Here is a 24,210-nt window from a genome sequence, read left to right on the forward strand (position 1 = left end):
GCGTGAGAGAAAGGACAATATGTATGAGAAGAGAGAAAGGATTGGATGAGAGGTTTTAACAAGGGTCTGAAAAGTTTTATTACGAAACAAAGTTTGTGAACATTGAAATACATTTTTATTCAGTTTGTTTTACCACCACAAAAAACCCCACGTGTTTCCTTGGCATTTATCATCTGCAGTTATATACATATAACACCAGTTCTGACATTAATTCACCATCAGCACATATAATTCACAGCACATTATTTTATTCCTGAAATTATTCCTGTCTAACCCCTTTCTCCACATAGTTTGGAGAAAGGTGGTGTTTGTCCCTCACATTATTTATTTATTTATTTATTTATTTATTTATATAGTACCAACAATGTACTTGGTGCTGTACAAAATATACAAATAAAACAGCGATACCCTGCCTAGAGGCTTAAAATCTAAAATCACATTAAAACATATGAAGGGGGGAAGAGGTTCACAAAGCAGAAATAAGAGAATAATCATAGTAATAAGAACAGTAAATCAAGCTAAAACACCAAAAGCTATTGAAAACAAATGAGTTTTCAAACGGGTTTTAAAATCTACAATGGAACTCGTGGTACGCAGTTGCTCTCTAAGAGCATTCCAAAGCATTCCTCAGGCTCATAAAGTGGTGGCGCTTAGCTTGAGCAGGGAGTGTCCATGGACAGGCCTGTTGTAAAGAGCCTGTATCATGGCACACCGTCCTCTTCCCAAGTACGCCAAGCATCAGTGATAAGCTCTCTGCCCACCTTGCCCAAAGGATGAAGAGATCATGGTTTAATATACGAATATGAAATGACACATTAGTTGGCTCAGTAATCAGTACAAATGTTAAAAACCTACCAAAAATTCAAAACAAAGTCGTAACAGGGAGAAGAAGTTTTGGCTGTCGCTTACTTCTCCAGGGCCTTCTGAAGTTGTGTTCTTGGCTTTCCCTCCTGCAAACAGCAATATGAAAAAATATTCTAGCAATATCAATATAAAGAAGAAATGGACAATAGGATTGAGTTAAAAATGATAAAGCCAAATCAAAGAAATGTTTTGAAGAAAGCATCCATAACAGGGATCCTAAAGTACAGATAGAAAGCAATCGTTAGCATGCTTACCAGGGCATAGATTCCATTGAGCTCAATAGGACTCAGCAGTAAGCCCCTCTCCAGTAAGCATGTCTTGCACTGTATTGCAGTACTGCACTGAGAAAATAGCCTCCCTCCCCCAGTCTCTCTCTCCCTCTCTCTCCCCCCTTTTACACATAGTGCTCTAATGGTGAGCAGAAATTGCTTTCTGCGTTGCAGCTTACATTGTATGTTGATATGGGGGATTATCAGACCGGGGGTGGGGGCTGTCCTGCTGCTCTTCCGCTATATCGGCGAGAAAAATCACACCAGAGAGAAAGGGTGGGACAGCGCCCTCTAGTGGGCATCTTATAGCGAAACTTCTCTGCACACAGCAGGAAATGGCGACCAATTCCGTTATAACTCAGAAGTGTCGCATTTTGTTTGGACTATTTTACTACGAAAAAAATGGCAGAAGGAGCGGGAAGCCAGCGGGAGGTGCGCAGGAGGTGCACGGTGTTGTGAGAGAGACCCGCGAAAATCCGCGAGAGCCCAGTAAAGAGCATGCAATAAAGCGCTCATCTGATGACGCTCATGGAGTGTGTTTTTCAATGCATAGATTACAACCTGAGGCAGAGAAATGTTTTTGTCTTTAGAAATACAGATGCCCAATCCAGTTGTGGAGATCCACCCTTTTGCAGGCCAGTTGTTGCTGGATTACGAAATGTGGCCATAAACTGATGTGCATCCATTCTAGATGCACACCGAATATGTGCCGGAGTGTGCATAGCATCTATCTATGCTGTGTTGCTTTCAGTACCATGCACATCTCAATGTGCATTTGAAAACACATCTCCAGTCACATTTTGGTGCAGTCACAAATCAACACTGCTTTCTTTAAAGCACAGCTGAAGTTACATAGGGGCAAAGGGAATTGCCCTCTGATGTGAGAATGTAGCCACGGGTTGACTGCAAGAAAACAAGGGCTAAAGCCCACGAGATTGGTGACCTGATAAGGGTGGACGTCCATAATCAGGATTCAGTTTACTGTACTCTGGAGCAGGGTGGTGAGTCACCCAAGTGACTTTCCCATAGCTGCATGAAGTCAAACAAGAAATTTAATCAGAGCCTAGAGAAGGGCCTTAAGGCAGATGTTGTGGTTCCAGCTGTGAAGCAAAACAGACCAGGTTCTGGTCAGAATGAAGGAGAGAAGAAAATCTGGGAACAACATAGACAAAAAACACTGCTCCCATGCATAAGCCTTCCTGAAATGAATGAAAGATGGGTCATGAAGTTACCCTTCAGTTCATGGAGGTTTGGGCAGGAGAATGACTTGGTGGAGGATTGTGGCCCACTGAGTTCCTCGGCAGAACAACAGGATACAAATGCGCCAAAGAAAGAAGCCGAATTTCCACCAAACTGACAAAAATAATGAAACATTTTCACACTGTTTCTCCTGAACTGGATGAGGTATCCATAAAATCCTATTTTTAAAATATATTTTTAGAGTCAGAAGAATTTGCCAATTGTCTTATTTACAACTCTTATCAGAAGTCCCAGCAGCGTAGGAATTTCCAGAAAGATAAGATACCAAGGGCTTGTTGTTGTATCTCCTGCAAATATTAAAGACATAAAATGGGTTAATAGATAACTTGGCAACCAGCCTGTGGCATTTGGGAGTGGCTTCTTAATTAGACTTGCAAGATCTCTGCGGTTCTTTGTTCAGTGATTCTCAGGGTGGAGATCGGGGCACGGCTCCCTGCTAGTACAAGATGCCCTTTTAATTTCAGTCATCTAGGTCAATATGGAATGGGATACAGGAAAGCACAAGGTGTGTGTTTTGAATGGTAGCCAAAGGGAATTGAGAACACCCGCTTCTTGATGCTTGCTTAGTTAATGGCTCACAATTGGAACATGTGTGGGATGCTTCTGATTTACAATTCCTTGTAGATCTTAGAAAGAGAGAGCGAGAGTTCTGGAGCTGTGCACAAATGGCCCTCCCAAATTCTCCACCTTATTTGTGGGCAGAGAAATTGGGGCGGGGTGGGGGGGAGCATGTTTCATTAAATGTCTCCAGGAGGAGGAGAAACTCTCCAACAGTTGTTCATGGATGGACCTCACCTTTAGCAGTCGTAGTAGCAAGTTCTTTCTCCCCACCCATGTCCCCCACTCCTGCAAGCAGCTGCTGTGTTGGCAGCCTGGCCGCCATTTTGAATCCTCTACAATGCCCTGAACTTTGTATCATTACAGGACATTGGAGGGGGGAAATGGTATTGCCACCAAAATAGTGGTGGTGGTGGTGGTGATGATGATGATGATGATGATGATGATGATGACGATCTATATTAAATATGGTAGTGTAAGGCTTATTACTAGAGACCTGCCAGACGTATTTTGCTCATTTTTGTTTTAAACTGAAACTTGAGCAGTGTAGACATGCAGAAAATGTTGAGTTTGCAAAAGTACTAAGCTTCAGTTTTAATAGCCAAATAGAATGTTTCAGCTCCCTGGCCAGGAGTCTGAGGCAGTAGGAGAACTCCAGCTCCCATATAGCTCTGTACCATGCAGGGAGAAACGTGGAGATGCAGGGAAGCTTTGTGAACTGAGCCTGCTCTCGAAGTGATCATACTGACAGCAGGGGATAGTGGTGGAGGCGGCAGCGGACATTCTGAGGCAATGGAAGAGGGGGGAAAGCTGGCTTTTAAAATGTGGGAGAAGAAAGGAGGTGGACTTGAGGCCTGAGGGGAAGAAGCGAATGTCGTTAGGTGTGACGAAGTCCTTAGGAAAGACTCCAAAGAACTGACACAGTGGAGGTCAAGGAACAGTATGTTTTTCCCGCAAACATGCAAACCCTAGGACCTATATTAGAGTGACCAGATTTAAAAGAAGGCAGGGCACCTGCAGCTTTAACTGTTGCGATGAAGAGGGGATTTCACCAGGTTCTCCATATATACAAATGACACCTGCTGAGATTTCCATTTCCATACAGCTGTTAAAAATACAGGAGCCCTGTCCTCCTTTACATATGGTCACCCTATCTAACAGGAGTGAAAAAAAAGGAAAATCTCAGGCATTTTTTTCAGAAAAAAGGTCTTTTGAGAATTTTTGGCTCAGCTCTAGAATTCACTATTTGAATCAATCATAGCCACACCCCACGACAGAAGTGCGAGCAGGAATGCAATCCTCAGGAAATCTTTTGCAATTTCTTGAACTTGCATTCAGATTCAAAAGGGTGCATTAGCCTATGGGAGAAATGTGCATTTTTTGGGTCAGGAAAAAAAATGTGATTTTTTTTTTAAGTGAATTTTTTATATATATAGGAAGGAAATTGCCCACTTTTAAAAACGCAATTTTCCTGATTGAAAAATCCTCATTTTTTCTGATGTGGGTAGGGAGACACTCACTTTCAGGAATGAAAATTCCTCAAAACAAGAATTCAGAGAACCTCAACCAACTCAAACATTGCATGTTTGCCAATCCCTGGCGTAAGAGAGTGAACGCTTGATTTCAAATTCCCACTTAGCCATGAACCTTACTGGGTGGCCTTGGGATGGTCATTACCTCTCAGCCCAACCTATCTGACAGGGTTATTGTAAGAATAAATGAAAGGTAGTGATAATGGTGGTGAGAACTTTCAGTTTCTTTGAGATATAAATGTAATAAATAATAAGTGTCCATACTGCTGAAAAATGGGCAATCCAAGTAGCAGCTTTGCCTGCCCTTTCCTAATTTTCTTTTTGTACAATGTCACCTCCCATTATGGACTCTGACAGCTTACCAGCATACCCTAAACCATACCCAATATGTTATCTTCCTAAGTAAACTTATTATTTCATCAATAGTGTTTCTGAAGAAACATTGACCAGTGAGTCCCTGCTCTTTCCACCTCTCTCTCTCTCTGCTCCTGAGCTCTTTTTAAATAAATGCATTTATTCTTATGTTATTAATTGATACTACTTCTTTTTTTTTTTGCCAACTGCACATTGGGTTGGCCTCTTCCATTCGCAGAGGAGTCAAAAACTTTAGAAATGTTCATAAAATGCAGCCATGGTTTTACTCCCTGTCCCATTTGTAAAATGTCAAAGCTTTTAAGCTAGAGAGCTGAGAAGGAAAACAGGAAGATGGAGGGGAATAAATAATTATGCAGCAAATTTAGCAAAATAGAAATAAAAATAATAAAAAAGTCCCTGTGCTTATTGAGACATCAAGAGGAGTGCTTGTTACTCCTGGCTTCAGTTCTCTAGAGTACAAAGGATGGCTTCTAAATATAGGCGTCGTGGAGATGATTAGGTCATAGGCTGCTAGAAGAGACATTTTAATGCAATTACAAACGAAACCATGCATTGTCAGAGGGAAAGAGAAGAAAAAATAAACATGACAGCTCAGAGTTTGGACACCCGGTTTGCAGTGCTATAAAACCTGCCTTTCTATAGCTGAGTCACTGCTGAAAATATTCCTCCTCCTCCTCCTCCTCCTCCTCCTCCTCCTCCTCCTCCTCCTTCTTCTTCTTCTTCTTTGCTGCGTTGGAGGGTTGGAGAATCTGGCCAATGCTGCTGAAGTAATCTTAAGTCACGTCTTACAATGGTCTTCTATGTGTTTTCAGGCTTAAGTCCATAAGGCCCTATTGTTACTGAACCTGCTTTTCCAGGGGGAATCCACACGTCATTCCCAGGGCGCTTCTAAGCGACCCCAGTGCGGCCCCAAAGTGATAATGTAACTTACCTGGAGAAGAGCCGAGGAAGAGACGTCCTTGCTGCCGCCACCCAACTCCCTCCACGCCAGCCAGCAAGGAGAGCTCGGGGGAAGAAGGCAGAGTGGCGTGGAGGGAGTTGGGTGGCGGCAGCAAGGACGTCTCTTCCTCGGCTCTTCTCCAGGTAAGTTACATTATCGCTTTGGGGTCGCACTGGGGTCGCTTAGAAGCGCCCTGGGAATGACGTGCGGATTCCCCCCAGATATCTTCCACTGCACATTTCATGACAAAGAATGGGGACATGTTAGAAGAAGGCAGAGTGGCGTGGAGGGAGTTGGGTGGCGGCGGCGGCGGCAACGACGTCTCTTCCTCGGCTCTTCTCCAGGTAAGTTACATTATCGCTTTGGGGTTGCACCGGGTTCGCTTAGAAGCGCCCTGGGAATGATGTGCAGATTCCCCCCAGATATCTTCCACTGCACATTTCATGACAAAGAATGGGGACATGTTAGTGACACCTTAATTCAGTGGAGGCTGGTGGTTCTGATGCCAGTGGGATGGTGAATCCACTCCAGGTTTCAGTCGGAACCACTCAGAACTCTAAAGGAGCTATCCAAGGGGCAAATAGAGTTCTGACTGAAACCCAGAGCGGATTCACCGCCCCACTGACATTGGAGCCACCAGCCTCCACTGCTCTAATTCTTGTAAGAAGGGTCACCACACTGTTTACAGCTCTTCACTGTTTTCTCTATGCCACATTCACTTGCTCCACAACAGCCTGTCTGGCTCCGCTTTGAAAAAAACATAACTGCCTAAAAGGAGGCTGCTTCTCATTCAAAATATACCTCAGCAACCACGGTGTGTTGCTTTTCATGTACATTGATATTTACATCAGGGACGGCTCTACCATTAGGCAGAGTAAAGCAACCACCTCAGGCAGAAGATTGGGGAGGGGGACGAATCGGTCAATTTTGCCTTCTCATTTCTGCAATCTTAAATTTGGTTCATCTCAAACTTTGAAAATTTCTCCGATCTTAAAAGTTTGGTCCGTCCTGAATGTGAAGCACTGTTTAAATTCATTTCATGCATTTCTGGATTCATTTTTGCCTAATACAAAATGGAGCTTGCTCACAAATAAATGTGTACAGGCTCGCATAGGGCACCAAACATTGACCGTTTCCCGGTTTTCAAACCTGATCTAGTCATTGGCTGTGATGCGGTGACATCACAGAATGTCCATGAACATCCTAACTCTCTAGAGGAAAGATGTTACCAACAAAATGCAGACAAATGATATAGCTTTTGAAAGGGAAGTCAAAAGTCAGTTTGAGCAGGGACTTTTTTTAAAAAAGCCAAAGGTCTAAGAGCTGGGAGAGGTACTGAAAATAAGACTGTTTGGAACCTAGAGGCAGAAGTTCTGGACAGGCAAGAAGGGTGAATGCTTGGGGAGTGGGCAATGATGTAGAGTGGTTGAAGGAAAAGGGGGCAGGCTAAGCAGTGAGCTGAGAAGTGGGGCCATCTGAGGGGGGCAGAAGCAAGGTGCAAGGGTGACCATATGAAAAGGAGGACAGGGCTCCTGTATCTTTAACAGTTGCATAGAAAAGGGGAATTTCAGCAGGTGTCTTTTGCATATATGGAGAACCTGGTGAAATTCCCCCTTCATCACAACAGTTAAAGCTGCAGGAGCTATACTAGAGTGACCAGATTTAAAAGAAGCTTTAACTGGTGTGATGAAGAGGGAATTTCACCAGGTTCCCCATATATACAAATGAGACCTGCTGAAATTTCCTTTTCAATGCAACTGTTAAAGATATAGGAGCCCTGTCCTCCTTTTCATAGGGTCACCTTATGTAAGCAGAAGAACGGAGTAAGCGGAAACTGAAGATAAGAAGGGCTGAGGAGTTGTGGTGATGCCGGAGAGGATGCTGGGCAAAACTTCATTCAGAGCCAAGAATTATAGTCATGATGGCGATATGGCACCTCCATATGCAGAGACAGTTTGCTGCTGAATACCAGTTGCTGGGGAGTGACAATGGAAGGGCACCATTGCTTTCAGGTCCTACTGGTGGACGTTCCACAGGTATCTCAATGACCAATGTTAGAAGCAGGATGGACCTTTTTTTAAAAAAAATTGAGATGGACCTTTGAAAAAATAATTTTCATTATTTACATGTATATCCTGCCTTTTTCCTCTTGTGTGGAACCCAACGTGGCTTATACTGTCATGCTCTTCCTTTGGTCCTCAAAACCTGTGAAGTAGATTAGGCCGAGAGTCAGTGATGGGACCAAAGTCACCCAGTGAGCTTCATGGCCAAGTGGGGGACTAGAACCCGGATCTCCCGAGTCCTAGTCCAACGCTCTAACCACTACACCACACTGGCTTCCCACTCTACTACACCTTTATTCTGATCCAGCAAGGCTGCTCTCATGTGTCCAACGAGAAGTCACAGCTTAGCTGAAAAAGCAGAATGAGCAGGTCTAGTGCATGTTTTCCGACACACTAAACAGAGATGTAGAAAATTATGCCTGGTGTGTAGAAAGTGGATAGGGAGACTTTTTTCCTCCCTCTTTCATAACACTAGAACCCAAAGGGGTCATCCCATGAAGCTGATTGGTGGGAGATTCAGGTGAGATCGAAGGAAGGACTTCTTCGCAGAGCACAGAGTTAAACTACGGAATTCACTCCCACAAGATGTAGCGATGGCCACCCGTTTGGATGGCTTTAAAAGGCGGTTGGATAAATTCCTGGAGGAGAAGGCTATCAATGGCTACTAGTCCTGATGGCTATGTGCTACTTCCAGGATCCAAGGCAGTAAGCCTGTGTGCACCAGTTGCTGGGGAACATGGGTGGGACGGTGCTCTTGCACCATGTCCTACTTTGTTGGTCCCTGGCTGATGGCTGGTTGGCCATTGTGTGAACAGAGTGCTGGACTAGATGGACCCTTGGTCTGATCCAGCATCAGGGCTCTTCTTATGTTCTTAGATGTCACAACAACCCACCATGGGCGATTATCAACGGCTACTAGTCCTGATGGCTATGTGCTACCTCCAGCCTCAGGAGCAGTAAGCCTATGAACTTCAGTTGCTGAAGGACATGAGCTCATGCTGTTGCACTCATGCCCTGCTTGTGGCTTTCCTGTGGGCAGCTACTTGGCCACTGTGTGAATGGAGTGCTGAACTAGATATATCCCTGATGTGATCCAGCATAGCTCTTACAGAATGGAACTGCACAGAGAAGGAAGCCACCCCCAAGAAGCCCCTTCTACTGTCAGAGACACCTCTGATTGTTGTGGTATCCACCAAAAGGCCACCTCATCAACAGAACATTGAGAGAGAGAGAGAGAGAGAGAGAGAAGCATATTTGGGAGGAGGCACTCTTTCAGGTACTAGGGTCCAGGACAGGGTTTTAACAACTAACACCAGTGCCTTGAACTTAGCTTAGGGTCTACCAGGTGGAGCTCTTACACTACAGGTGTTCATGGACCATTCTCTATGGCTAGTCCCTATCTCTTTTCCTTAGCGGCAGAAGGTGAAGCTCAGCACTTTGGTGCTGATCTACTAACCGCCTCTTCCATCGCCTTTTACGAGGCCGGTAATATCAGGCTGTTCCTGCTAAATGAGCGCTATCATCATTTGGTCCCTGCATACATTAAACCCCATTATAATTATAAACACACTTTCCCTCTGCAGATTACATTCACCCCGACAACGAGCCTCGGGGCATCTCTGCACTTAATGCATTTCTTATTTTGCTATTTTAACTGGTAATAATATTGGGTCACGGCCTATTTGTAGCAGGCAAGGAGCAGGGAGGAGAGAAGGTGAGTAATTTCTTCAGAAGAGAGATCTCTGCTGTGCGTTGGAATTCTAATATATATTTTTCCATGTGCCGTGGACACATTAAAACAGAGTGGGGATGGTGGAAAGCCACTTTCTACCCCACCCACTGCTTGCTTCATTTGCAAATATAAGGAAGGGGCGGCTTGTTTGCTTGGAGGACGTAATGGTCAAACTGTAAACTCCTGGGGCACAATCCATGTGTGGGAGTCAGGTGTGCTACACCCCTTCTCGGGGCGGCTGGAAGTCACCAGCCAGTCTTCCCTTGTGCAGTTCTAGTTCAACCTTAAGCCATAGTCTCCAAGCCCACCTGTGTTTAAGCTCATTGCTATGAAGCAAACACCTTCTGTACCTGCTCAGTGTCTTCACTCAACATACACCAGGCTTTAGAACAAGTCCCTTGTCTCAAATTAAGCCCTGTTTCCTTCCACCCTGGATTCAAGTTGGCAACCCAGCTTGGAAACACCAGAGCACCATTGCTACCTCCCTCCATTCAGGGGAGCATCTTTTTAAAGGAGAGAGCAGGCACGCTACTCTCCCAACCTATAATTATTTATCCAGCATCCCCATCCATTCCCCCCATTTCCTTGTACTGTTTCCATTTCCCAGTCTTGTCCTCCTCTCCATAAAGTCCAGCAGTAAATCTTCGCCCTCAAGTCTTTCATGGCCGTTCTGTGAGAAGCTGCCCTGCTTGTCTTTATATAAACCAAGCTTAATCGGCTGGTACTTTATCTGCAACAAATTTAATAAAACCTTATCATGCCTGGGTGTGGGTGTTGGATGCAGCTGCAACTTTTAAGATGCCAGGGCCTCTGACCCAACGTGAGGCCTTTCTCCACCCTGCCTTTTAACAGGGCTGGCCTGATTAGGGTGACCGTATGAAAAGAAGGACAGGGCTCCTGTATCTTTAACAGTTGCATAGAAAGGGAAATTTCAATATGGAAACAGTTCCTAGAATTTGTTTTATCTAAGGGGAGTGGGAAATCACCTCCAGAAGAAACAATGAGATTTTGGAAAGAGGAATAAGATCCCATGGTGGGGGGTGCACTTTTATGTTAAGTATGATTATGTTAACAGATTAAGCTAGAATATATGCTATTAAGGTTATCCAACATTTATGTATTATGTTGTTTTCTTTATTGTATGAGTATGTTTAAGTATTGAAAAATAAAATATTATAAAAAAAAAAGAAAGGGAAATTTCAGCAGGTGTTATTTGTATATATGGAGAACCTGGTGAAATTCCCTCTTCAGCACAACAGTTAAAGGTGCAGGTGTTCTGCCCTCTTTAAATCTGGTCACTCTAGTATAGCTCCTGCAGCTTTAACTGTTGTGATGAAGAGGGAATTTCACCAGGTTCCCCATATATACAAAAGACACCTGCTGAAATTCCCTTTTCTATGTAACTGTTAAATAGGGTGATCATATGAAAAGGAGGACAGGGCTCCTGTGTATAAAACAACAGTATAAAACCATAATATAAAATACAATATAAAAGCTCAACCAGATAAAAACAGCAGCAATGCAAAATTACAAATTCAAAACACCAAGTTAAAATTTATTTACAACTGACACCTACTGAAATTCCCTTTTCTATGCAACTGTTAAAGGAACAGGAGCCCTGTCCTCCTTTTCATATGGTCACCCTACCTTATATACAAATGACACCTGCTGAAATGCCCTTTTCTATGCAACTGTTAAAGGAACAGGAGCCCTGTCCTCCTTTTCATATGGTCACCCTACCTTATATACAAATGACACCTGCTGAAATGCCCTTTTCTATGCAACTGTTAAAGGAACAGGATCCCTGTCCTCCTTTTCATATTGTCACCCTAAATATGAACAGGGCATGTGGGCAATGAGTGAACTACCCTCCCTCCTTCCAGCTCATGACTATGGTGCTAAAGAGGACACTTGTGGCTAAAGCAATTGGTGAATCATAATTTTAGTATTTGGTTTTGATGTTTGGGGGTAACATGTTGGGTGCTCATGGAAAAAGTGCACAGGACTGCAATATGCCCAGTGATGATTTATTTGGAAATTGCTTTCAGGTAGGGCTCTGACTTTTAATTGTTTGATGGGTTAAATTGATTGATGATGATTAAAAACACCTTTGATCAATTGGAACGGTGCCCTGAATAATAACTGGCCAGTGGTATGTGTTTGTGTTTTAAGATGGTGAGTACTATCTTAGGTGTGTCATCTCCACGTCTCTCTCCTTCAAGAGAGAAAATGGTGTTTGCAGTGATGAATACGCCCATCACCTAAAAACAGTGAGTGGGTTGCAGGTTTTTTTTTCTTTGTTTCTTCTTTAAAATGTGGAGTTGTATTTCTAGCTCCTTACACTACTTTTAGATTGTTTTTATACTGTAGTTTTATACTTCTAAAGGTTTTATATTATGTTTTATCACGTTGTTACGTTTTAGGGTTTTAACTGTTGTGAACTGCCCAGAGAATTTCAGCTATTCGGCAGGATAGAAATGTAAACGATAAATAAATATTGCTTCAGCACCAATGGCTTTTTCTCATATACAAATGAATGCAAGTTTAATGGATGTAAACTCATGAGATGAACGGTACTTCTAGACAGACAGCTCATAGCGCTACGAATTAGAAGGCATTGTGCCAATATTCTTTTTTTTTTTTTTACCCTTAATGGATTTTCTGCAGTAAGAGGGGGTGGGGGCAGGAAAAACTGAAGAAGTGGTGGGAAAACATGGGAGGGTTATAAATGAAAGTGGCGTGGCCTGAATCTCCTGTAAAAATTTCATGAATGAAGTAGGGAGATTGCATGATCAAAGCCTCAACTAGGAGCATCCTAACTGATAGAAATTTTTTGGATTGACCAGCAGGCCTAATTCTAATAAGGGTTCTTCAGCTACTTTAAGATTGCTTTTAAAAATAATAATAATAATAATTGTAATATGCTTTTTAAAAAAGTTGACTTCTGTTCTATAGTGATGCAGGGATATAGACCACAAAGAGATAACCAGAGAGTGGGGGAAAGATTCTTGCCACACAATCTGTTTGCCGTTAAAATCATACACCCCTTTGCCGCATAATTTCCTCCAGAGCCATGGTGGAGCCAGGTTTAACACAAATCTATCAACATCAAGGCTAATTTCGTTCCAACTTAACTTGCTGACATCAGTGGAACTTACGTGACATTTTCTCTAGATTGAGGCCATGACGTGGTTTGTTAAGATAGGGAGAGAGGGCTTGTTTCCATTTGGGGCTGAGATTCTGTCTGATGAGTCAAGTATTGTGCTGCAGTCTTCCCTCACACACACCAGGCGATTAATTGGAGATTAAGATCTGGGGGTTAATTGTGTCTTTCCTTCCCCATTTAGGGAAGGCAGAATTGCTTCTGCACTAGTTGAGGAAGGAAACCATTGGAAGGGGACAAGAACTAGAATAGCAGTTTCTACTTGTTCAACTTCTTGGGACTTCTGCTAATGAAAAAACTTTTTTGTTATTTCTCACTTGGTTCTGTCAGTTTCACTACCCTTAAGCAGCAATCCCCCCGCCTCCAATTAAATGAATTGATTTGGTGATTTCCAGATTGCTGACAACTGGAGAAGTGTGAACTCCCATCCCTTGTGAATCAAATATAGAGGTCCCCCTTCACTTTTACCTACTAAAACGGTTTGCTTTTAGCATTTGTAAGAGTAACCTGAACTCTGCTGTTGCCTCTTTGCATGAGTCTCTGTTCTGAAAATGATTCCTAATGGCCAGGAGGACAGAGCTTGCAAAGATGCAGTGGTAAGGCCTGTCTGTCCTTTAGCAGGTATAGAATCATAGAAAAGTAGAGTTGGAAGGGGCCTATAAGGCCATCGAGTCTGACCCCCTGCTTCATGCAGTAATCCACCCTAAAGCATACTTGACAGATGGTTGTCCAACTGAGAGAAGTATTGGTATGGCTTTCCTGTGCACACTTACTTAGAAAGAAGCCCCACTGAGTTCAATGAATCTTACTTCCAAGTAAGTGTCCCTGTAATAATGGCAGCTTCTGTTATTTAACTATATAGCTTGCAAACTGCTGTCACCTAAGAGAGAGTTTTAAATGAGAGTTTACCGAATTCACACATTTCTTCATAAATGGGATGGGAAGATCTCAAGAGTGGGAGAATTTGAAACGTGGAGTTTTATCTGGGTCCAGAGCTTTGAGTGCTTAGCTCTTCGAGCCTCTGTGTATTATTCAACCATGTTAAGGTTTGAATGGGGTTGCCAACCTCTTCTTTTCTGGCAAGCTCCTCGTCTTGAAGAGCTACATGGGAGGGAGGTGCAACATGGCTCCCTCCATGCTGGGAATAGCTGTGTCTATTGAATTGGGCCAGTACCAATAGGTGAGAATTTCATGTCAGACTGGTTTTGATAATAACGTAGAAAGATTCATACATTTCTTCATATTTGGGCCTTGAGACCTTAAACATCTGAATGTGGAGAAAGTAACATTGACAGATTTATCCACCTTTGCTACTAGCGCATCTATGGTACATAGTGTTGAAGCAATTTTAAAATTACGGATTCGATAATGTGATTGAATGTTTGGGACTTTTTTATTTATTTATTTACAATATTTAAATACTGCTCCCCATTGAAAATTTCAGAGCAGTGTACAAGATAAAATAAAATAAAGCAGAATAAACCTAAGAATTTTAAGAAGCTGTGATTGTTATTTTAATATTGTATTCATTTTATATGCCCTTTTAACTAATTTTATGTACGGTATTATATTTTATTTGGTGTTGTTCTCCGCCTTGATCCAGAGGGAGAGGCAGGTAATAAATAAAAATATTGTTATTATTATTAATAATAATATTGTATACTTTTTAATGTTCACTGTTTTTAACTTATGTAAACCGCCCAGAGAGCTTTGGCTGTGGGGCGGTATATAAATTTAATTTTGTTGTTAAATTTTGTTGTTGTTCAGTCAGTTCCGACTCTTCGTGACTTCATGGACCAACCCACGCCAGAGCTTTCTGTTGGCTGTTGCCACCCCTAGCTCCCCCAAGGTCGAGTCTGTCACCTCCAGAATATCATCCATCCATCTTGCCCTTGGCCGGCCCCTCTTCCTTTTGCCTTCCACTTTCCCTAGCATCAGCCTCTTCTCCAGGGTATCCTGTCTTCTCATTATGTGGCCAAAGTACTTCAGTTTTGCCTTTAATACCATTCCCTCAAGTGAGCAGTCTGGCTTTATTTCCTGGAGTATGGACTGGTTTGATCTTCTTGCAGTCCAAGGCACTCTCAGAATTTCCCCCGCACACCACAGTTCAAAAGCATCTATCTTCCTTCGCTCAGCTTTCCTTATGGTCCAGCTCTCGCAGCCATAGGTTACTACGGGGAATACCATTGCTTTAACTATGCGGACCTTTGTTGTCAGTGTGGTGTCTCTGCTCTTAACTATTTTATCAAGATTTGTCACTGCTCTCCTCCCAAGAAGTAAACGTCTTCTGATTTCCTGGTTGCAGTCAGCGTCTGCAGTAATCTTTGCGCCCAGAAATACAAAGTCTGTCACTGCCTCCACCTTTTCTCCCTCTATTTGCCAGTTATCAATCAAGCTGGTTGCCATAATCTTACTTTTTTTGAGGTTTAACTGCAACCCAGCTTTTGCACTTTCTTCTTTCACCTTTGTCATAAGGCTCCTCAGCTCCTCCTCGTTTAAAATAGATTTTAAAAGAAGCAAAATGTACAGTGAACCCTTTCAACTGCCTCGATCCAGAAAGAGAGGTGGGTAATCAATCAATCAATATATGATTATTATTATTATTAAACACTTTAAAATAGATTTTAAAAGAAGCCAAATGTACAGTGAACCCTTTCACCCAGCCACCTCTTTCATCTTGCAGGGATGCAACTAGATGCAATCCTGCCTTAAGAATAAATAATGTTTTCTAGTGCATGAAGCACTCTGTTGAGTCTGAGGCATTTCTGACCTGTGAAGAATTCTGGCGGGGGAGGAATCAGAAGTCCCCTTCCTCAACCACCAACTGATTTAGATGGCAATCTCCGTTTTGAAACTGGGTCTAGCTAAACCGCAGTCCTCATGGCCTTAACACATGGCCAGATTTTGAGACTTTTCTGTTTCTTCCTCCCATCCCGTCTTTTGAACCCTTTGGCCTAATCAAGAGTTCTGGAGAACTCGAAAGCTTTCACGATCTTTTGTGACATTTGGGTTGGCCGTCATGAAAATATTGCCCACCTGTAAATTCCGGTTGTGTGGGTTTTTTCTCATGGCCCATCATGTTTTCTTTTTGCATCTTCTGCCCGTTTTCTTTTACGGACCACTGCGGATTCTGTCCACGGACCACCTCCCTAAGAGTGCAAGGAAATTGTGCGTGTTGGGAAAGGGGGAAGAATCCAAACTCCCAAAGGCACGTGAGGGCAACCTGCATGGTTTGCAGCCAGTAGAACATGGAACACGCAGGTCGATTGGGGAGTCTTTGGCCATAGCTAGACCTAAGGTTTATCCCTGGATCATCCAGGGGTCAAACCTATTCATTTAGGTGACACACAGGGGATCCAGTGCTCAGGCAGGGGCGAACCCTGGATGATCCCAGGATAAACCTTAGGTCTAGCTGTGGCCTTTGTCCCAATTTGGGGTGCGCGGTAGAGGAGCGTGCGGTCCTTGGTTTTGAAAGGGGTGGGTGGGGATGGGGGGTTATTCAGGCTTCTTCTTTCTTCGGAGAGTTTGAGCAGCAGCAGGTGCCAGCTGGGAGGCGGAGCGGAGGGAGAACGGGTGCAGGGGGGGGTCTCGGTTTTTCCCTCCGGCAGCTGTAGCTGCCGCCTCCATATTTGATCAGGGCAAAGGGAAAGCGCTGTCCAGCAGCAGCAGCAGCGGAAGCGGAGAGCTCGGGAGCCTTTCGTATTATTTCTGCCTCCCCCCCCCACACGCTCCACCCCCCCCCCCCGTCCCATTCGCCCATCGGACTTTCCGCTTCGTTCCGCGCAACTTTCTGGGGCAGCGGCTGAGAGCCCCGCGAAATGGCAATGTCCAGCTGAGCCCCCGCCCATGGCAACGTCTCCCCAGCGGCCTCCCGCTCCCCAACTCATTCGTTGCAACTGATCCTCCGTGCGTCTCTCTCTCTCCCCCATCATTCCGGCTGAACATCCGGCTGCCCTAAACTTGGATGGGGAGGGAGGAGGGCAAATAGGTTGGAGCAAAGAGAGGCAAGACATGTTTCGCAGGGAGGGGGGGTTTCTTTTGATCCATGTCCTTTCTTCCCTCTCCCCCGCGCCTCTTCCCTGAGCCAAAGAGGTGCGAGCGCACGTTGGGGGGGGCGGGGAAAGAGGCGTCCTTTCTCCAATTCCCCCCACACACCGAAGGCGGGCCCGGGTTAGCGGGTGAACGATGGGATGTTTGGCCCCCGATCTGGGGGGTGGGGGGGTGTTTGGTGAAGGAAAGGGGCGGGTGGCAGGCACCTGAATTTGAGACCAGGCTTAGTCCTGCAAGTTTAAGTTAGTCGGGGCGCACTTGCAAACACTGTGCCTCTGAGGACGTATAGAGCGCCTTTCTACCTCCCGGAATAACATACGTGCGTGTATGTATCTGTGAGAGTGTGTGTGTAGCCCCCGCCCCATCTCCACCTCTGATTGCAAAATGCTTTTGGATTTACGCTCGCTTTCTCCATCTCACTGCAGTCAGCCAACGTTCCTTGCACGTGTGAACGGCGCGTGGCGCTTGACGCGAGTGTAAACCCCTGACCCTCTACTCTCACATAATCTTGCACCCGCGGGGAGTAGAGGACGGGAAGCGACCGAAATCCGACAGGTGCGCCTTTCCCAACCCGGCTCGCCTGTTGGACCTCAATCAGCCCGACCCGCGTGTCCCGGTAAGGCGCGGCGTTCGTGCGAACGGCTCGTGCCCATCCCTGAACGCCGCCGGACCCTCCAGCCGCCGCTGCCGCTACTGCTGCTGCTGCAGCCGCCGGCAGAGCGCCGCCTCGGCAGCTAGGGGTCAGGCCATCCCCGGCTTGGCGGTGCAGCCGCTGCGCTCTCCGGCTCGCTGGCTGGTTGCGGCTGCGGCCCGGCCGGGGAGCGCGAGGCGGGCGCGGACGGCCGCTGGTGGGCAGCAGGCGCCGTCGGTGCCAGCACTCAAGATGGTGCCTGGCTGGGGCTTCGCAGGGGAGGAGAGGAGGGGGCGGCCCCGACGCGCCTCGCCAGCCGCCGCAACGTCAGGCAGCGGCTGGCGGTGATTTGCTAGCCGCGCCGCCGAGGCCAGCTAGAGAGGCTGAGAGCGGGCGCTGCGAACTCGCGTGCCGCCGCGCCGGCAATGCTGCTCCTCCGGCCGCCGCTGCTGTTGCTGCTCCGCCGCCGCCGTTGTTGCTTTCGCAGCCGGCCACACTTTCCCGGGGCAGAGCCCGGTGAGTCTTCGGGACAGAGGAGGCAGCCGACGGCGGGGGGGGGGGGGCGCGGAGCCTCGGCTCAAACTTGCGCCTTCCCTCGGCGGTGCGCAATTACGCGCAGGGCAAGCGCCGGGCGCGCACGGGCTGGCCGGGGGAGAACGCAAGGGTGACCCGGGGAAGGTGTCTCGGGGGCGGAGGCTTGAGCACGCCGCGCGCCCGGGGCACTTTCAGAGCGCGTGTAGCTAGGCTCAGCAATGTTGTGGTTGGTTGTGAGAAAGTGCGGTGGACACGCAAAACCCGGGGGCCACCGCAAAAGGCAGGGGACGTGCGGGCCCTCGAGGAAGAGGCTTTTGCGCCGAGTCCCTGGTTTATAACAAGAAATACTGAGAAGAAATGGGCGGTGGGGGGGGGGGCGTAGAAATCATCTCATCAATGAAATGAAATAGTTCTTTCAAAGCACGGAGGGAGTGCTGGCCCGCCTGAGCGCAATTCCAACGGGAACAGAATCCAGCGCGCGGGGTATAAAATCATTTCGTGGGAATATCAACTTGCTCTTGGGTTTTCTGTTTTGTTTGTTTTGGGGTGGGGTGGGGAGCGGGGATTGCTGTGGTGCGGGTAGGATGAGTCGCGATCGCGCCAGGCTCGGCCTTTGCGCGCCCGCGGAGGCGGCCAAAGGAGAGCGCTCGCCCGGATCTCAGTCCACGAGGTCAACAGCCTTGTGCCTCTGAGCGTGCGTGTGTAGGGAGATTGAGGGGCTGCTAAAGGAAATTTGTTGATGTGTACGCGCGGTGTGTGTGTGTGTGTGTGTGTGTGTCGGGGTGAGGTCAGATGCATTTGCAGGGCGATTTGCAAAGCAACTGTTGGTCATAATAGCGGGCGCTTCCTCTAGAGAAATTATTTGGGGAAGGGGACAGAAGACGAGATCAGTTTTCCCCAGTGCAGTAATAACTGTATCTTGGGTGGGTGCGTGCGTGTGTGCATGTGCGCGCGCGTGGGTTGGGGGGGGGGCGGTCTGTGCACCGCAATCAATGCTAAGGGAGCGACGAAGCAGCGCAGGAACCGAGACAGACAGATAGACAAACAAGCAAACAAACAAACAAGAAAATCGAATTTCCCCAGCCACTTTTTCGGGCACTTACAGCGCCGAAGGAGTTGTCTTGGCTTGCGTTCGAGGAGCACCCGCAGATTCCCCCCCTATAGCCGTACTCAAGTGCTGGGTTTAGTTCTCCATCAGACTTTTTGTCATAAACGTACATATCAAGGAAAGCATCGCCTAGCTTCGCTGTGTTATGGATCGCCTTGCTTTTGCGGGGGGAGGTGCAAGAGAGGGCATGTTCGTGGGGCCTCGCTCCGATTTTGATCGTGTGTGTGTGTGTGTGTGTGTGTGTGTGTGTGTGCAGCCCCCGCCCCATCTCCACCTCGGGTTGCAAAATGCTCTTGGATTTGCGCTTGCTTTCTTTTCCCCTGCTGGGATAAACCGCGGCTTCTGGACTTCATGAATGTGCTACACAAACACCCTCCTCCCCCCAGGCCGTAATGCACCCCTCCAACAAAATTACCCTTCTTCCCCCCTCCCCCTCCTCCCTCCTTCTGTTTATTTGGAGAAGGATGGAGCGACAGCGCTGCTTCAAACTCAAAGCTGGAGCGACCCATTCAGACGTGCTGCAGATTTCAAAGCCCTGCTCGCCGGTGGAAAGCGAGTGACACCAGGCCCAGGAGAGGCGACATCCTCCATATCGGGACCGGAACCTTCCCCATAGCCCTTCTTTTCTTGGGGGGTGGGTGGGGGGAGGCCAGTTGCTGGATTTTTGGGAGGGACCCTCCGCCCCCCCTTTTTTGGTTCTGCATCCTATTTATCGTGACCACACTTCCCACCACCACCCCAGTAAGTGACAGAGCTGGAACTGGGTGAGAGTTAGGGAGCCGCTTCTCTTCGTGATTCAGTTCGGGGTGGGGGTGGGAATAAATGCCAGGGACTTGGGATGAGCGCGCGGTGAGGGGTGTGTGTTAGCTTTAACTTGTCACGGAAGGATGGTCCTGAAAGCTGAGGTTTCCAGAGGCTTGAAAGAGAGGAGTTGGGGTACCCTGACCCTCCATAACGACTGCTGCGTTGATTCTAGAAAGTTGGGGTGCTTGTGTCTGTCGGTGCTTATAACTGGCCATGTTGGGTGGGGGAATGGGGTCAACAAAGGCTTGCAGGTTGCTGCGACCCCTTTCTTGCTCTCCATCCAAATAGTTAGATTTAACCTTTTAATCCTAGTTTTCCTTTTGCAAGGTGGGGGTGTGGAGGCTTAAAAGCGATTTTTCCCGGAGAGGGAGCTCTCTCTCTCTCTCTCTCTGTGTGTGTATAAAGTCAAATGGTTTTTATATAAACGACAATCAAGTGGCCGTCACTAAGATGCCACAGAGGGTGTCCCTTTGCACAGGGAGTGGGTGGGCGGGATGTCCCCCTTCTCCCCTCCAGAGGAGAGCAGCCCTGGGGGGGGGCGTGTTCGGTGGGGGGCTGTTGGTGACCGACTCATGGGGCCAGTAGAATCTTGCCCCCTCGGTCCGGTGTCTGAGGAACCTCTGCGCGCTCCCTCTTGGCCTCATGGAACTTTTTGCGGGAGACAAAGGGGAGAAAAGCTCCTGGCCGAGCACTGAGTGTCTCCAGCCAGCTGCACTCCTGGCAAGCTTGTGTGTGTGTGTGTGTGTGTGTGTGTGTGTGTGTGTGTGTGTGTTGTGGGAGACGTGATCATGCAGGCTGCAGTGTGCCAAAAATAGGGGGCTGCGATGTCTGGCGAGCCCCCCCTCCCTGGGGAACTCCTTGGGAAAGGTTCTTCTGCACTGGAACGAAGGAGTTTGTGTGTTTGCAGATCAGACTGCATATGCCCCCTCCCCCATTTAGGAGCATGTCCAGTGTAGCTCCCTCCTCCCCCCCCCCAGCTTCCATTGTCCCTCTGTCAAAGGGTGGTTTGTTGGACAGTGGGGAAAGCAAAGCAAAGCAAACTGGAGTTCAAGACCCACCGTCCCACCCTGCACCTTCCCTTTCCAGTCCACACACCGAGTGACACACACACATGGATATATACACTCCCCCCCCCCCTGCATATTATTGTGATCGGTTTCGTTGCCTTTGGTTTGCGTTGCTCTCCGCTTGACTTCCCAGACTCCACAGTTCGTTTTCACAATGCTTCTTGTTTTCCCTCCCTAAAAACATCTTTCTCTCTTCCCCCGTCTCCCCCCTTTTTCCTTTGGACAGAGATCTGACCCACCCAAAAGCCGGCTCCAGAGAGTGCAGCGGAAAGACTCCCTCATGCCTGCACCCCGGGAGCGTTATGGATTTGACTAAGATGGGTATGATACAGCTCCAGAACCCCAGCCATGCCACGGGGCTCCTGCAGAAAGCCAACCAGATGCGCTTGGCGGGGACTTTGTGTGACGTGGTGATCCTGGTGGACAGCCAGGAGTTTCACGCCCACCGGACTGTCTTGGCTTGCACTAGCAAAATGTTTGAGATACTGTTCCACCGCAACAGTCAACATTACACCTTGGACTTCCTCTCGCCAAAGACCTTCCAGCAGATTCTGGAGTATGCCTACACTGCCACCTTGCAAGCGAAAGTAGAAGATCTGGACGACCTTCTCTATGCTGCTGAGATCCTGGAGATTGAGTACCTAGAGGAGCAATGCTTGAAGATCTTGGAGACTATCCAGGCATCAGAAGACAATGACGGTGAAGTCAACATGGCCGATGGCAGCACTGAAGAGGACGAGGACCGGAAATCGAAATACATTAAGAATATACTCATCTCCAAGCATTCCAGCGAAGAGAGTGGTTACTCTAGCCTGGCCAGCCAGAGCCTAACAGGGACAATGGTGGAGCAGAGCCCCTCGGTCTCCACCTCCTTTGGACTCTCGGCCATGAGCCCCACCAAGGCCGCCGTGGACAGCTTAATGACCATCGGCCAGTCCCTACTGCAAGGGGCTTTGCAGCACGGTGCGCCCGAGGACTTGCACCTTGGCGGCAGCCGCCATCCAAGCATGTCCGAGGTGAAAATGGAAGCGATGCAGGTGGACGAGGCCTCCAGCCACGAGAGCTCAAGGACGGCCGATCTCGGCGCTTCTGCAGGGGACAAGGCCGAGGACAAAAGCAAGCAAGGGCCCGGCACTCCGACGCGGAGCAGCGTCATCACGAGTGCCCGTGAACTTCATTACCCCCGTGACGAGAATGCTGAGCAGCCCTGCGAGGCAGCCCAGGGCCCGCCGGTTGGGCCAGAGCTCCTGATCTCTCATGGGGAGAAGCCCATGGGTCTGTATTCAGTGCTGCCCAACCACAAAAATGACTCCATGCTTAGCATCCCGTCCTCCATGACTCCTGCTCTCCACGTGCAGCCGGCCCTTGCGGTGTCCATGGACTTCAGCGCCTACGGGGGCCTCCTCCCTCAAGGCTTCATCCAGAGAGAGCTGTTCAGCAAGCTCGGGGAACTGGCCGTGGGCATAAAAACCGAAAACCGAACCATTGGCGAACAGTGCAGCGTCTGTGGGGCAGAGCTGCCGGACAACGAGACGGTGGAACAACACAGGTGGGTCCTTTCGGGTTTCCTCTCTCAGCCTGGCTTCCGGCCCCTCTCTAGATTCACAGGCAGTCCTCTCTACCAGGTTTCTGTTTTGTTTGCTATTGTTTGCATGTTTTTCTCACCGCTTCCTAAGTGGACTATATATTTCCCTCGATCCAGAGGGAGAAGCGGGTAAGAAATAAACATAGTATTATTTATTATTTTTATTTTATTTTATTAATATTACATTAACACCCTGCCTCTTTTTTTCCTGTGAGGAACCCAAGGTGGCTTACCTGTTCGCCCCCCTCCTCTCCATTTTATCCTCACAACAACCCTGTGAGGTAGGTGAGGCTGAGAGTCAGTGACTGGCCTCAACTCACCCACTGAGCTTCATGGCTGAGTGAGGGCTAGAACCTGGGTCTCCCAAGTCCCAGTCCAACACTCTAACCACTACACTGCACTGTCTCTTGTTATTTGTCTGCAAGACCTTGGCAGGCCAAACTGAAAGTCTGAAGCATAGTAAGTGCAATTCCACATATAACGTTTGCTATCAAAAGTAACACAAACAGGAAAAAAAGAAAGAAAAGGTTGTTGTGAGCACAGAAAAGGGGCCTATAGAAAATGCAGTGTCCTTATTCGCTGACGCTCAGAGTAGCCCTTGTGGCTTGAGCAGGGTAGCAAGAGGAATTCATTCTGTTCAGGTTGGCACTTTATGATGAATCAGGAACCCTTTCACATTTGATCTTAAAGCTATATGGCTGACGGTTTGGGAGTAACTTATAATAGACTTGTGTGTGTTTCCAGAGAAATAAATGAACGAAGTGCTGACACTTTGCTTAAAGTGATATGCCTCTCTTAGGTTGCAATCCTATGCAACCTGCCCATTGAGTGCAATGAGCCTGCCTTCTGTATAGGATGGCGCTCTTAGTTATTACCATCCGGGCTATAGGTAAGGCCACAAAATTTGCTATGCCGATAACTCTCACCTTGTTACTTCCACCCCATCCCAGTATTTTGGAGCCTGTAATTTTCTTTTCCCCCCATCTTGTCTCTTTGGCCTAAACTGCCCCAAGTAGGATATTGCACTATGAAAGTATATACGAGGCAGAAGCCACACCAAGCACTATGAAAGTGGTATGAAAGCAGTATATGGTATGTGTCCATGGGCCCCAACAGTTGTCAGTGCACTTCAATACCGCTATAGAGCAGTAGTGTGGCTCCTGCCTTTTATATACCACTTTCAGACCCCCTTCATAGAACTATGTTCTGCTTGGTGTAGATGAGGCCTTTGATAGGTTTATCTCTGACATCCTTTGATAGGTTTGTCCCTGACATCCGATTGTCACATCCCATGTTTTTGCAGTTATTATTATTTTTAGCATTGGCCCATTCGGCAATTGTTATACACTAGTATATTTTATTCTTCTATGATTGTAAGCTGCCTTGAACATGGCAGCTGGAGAAGCTGGGTATAAATATTTTAAATACGTCAGAATCACTTAAAAACCCGCCTTCTGTTTAATGCACCTTCACGTTGCTTTAGGGATAACTGGTTTAATTTGCTGTCTGTCAGACCTGTGGATCACGTTCTATCTGGAAAAAGCAGTCTAAAAATGGTTGCTCTCCATTTAGGCTGTCAGCGTTCCTAGCTGATTTAAATAGATGAACACATTAAAAGCAAATTGACCTATTAAGTATTTCAATGATATTTGGGGGTGGGGGATAATAAATGAAA

General features: G+C 47.1%; 1 protein-coding gene across 1 annotated transcript in view; it reads left to right on the forward strand.

The window, feature by feature from the left end:
- The first annotated feature begins 17,761 nt into the window (after positions 1-17,761).
- ZBTB16 (zinc finger and BTB domain containing 16) overlaps positions 17,762-24,210 on the forward strand; it is a 210,598-nt gene continuing 204,149 nt past the window's right edge. Inside the window, exons 1-2 of the mRNA XM_063139533.1 lie at positions 17,762-17,953; positions 21,177-22,499. Coding sequence (XP_062995603.1) covers positions 21,253-22,499 — 1,247 coding nt within the window. The 5' untranslated portion in view covers positions 17,762-17,953; positions 21,177-21,252. The remainder of the gene's footprint in view (positions 17,954-21,176; positions 22,500-24,210) is intronic.

The sequence above is a fragment of the Elgaria multicarinata genome, chromosome 12, assembly GCF_023053635.1.
Source record: "Elgaria multicarinata webbii isolate HBS135686 ecotype San Diego chromosome 12, rElgMul1.1.pri, whole genome shotgun sequence".
NCBI classification, from domain to species: Eukaryota; Metazoa; Chordata; class Lepidosauria; order Squamata; family Anguidae; genus Elgaria; species Elgaria multicarinata.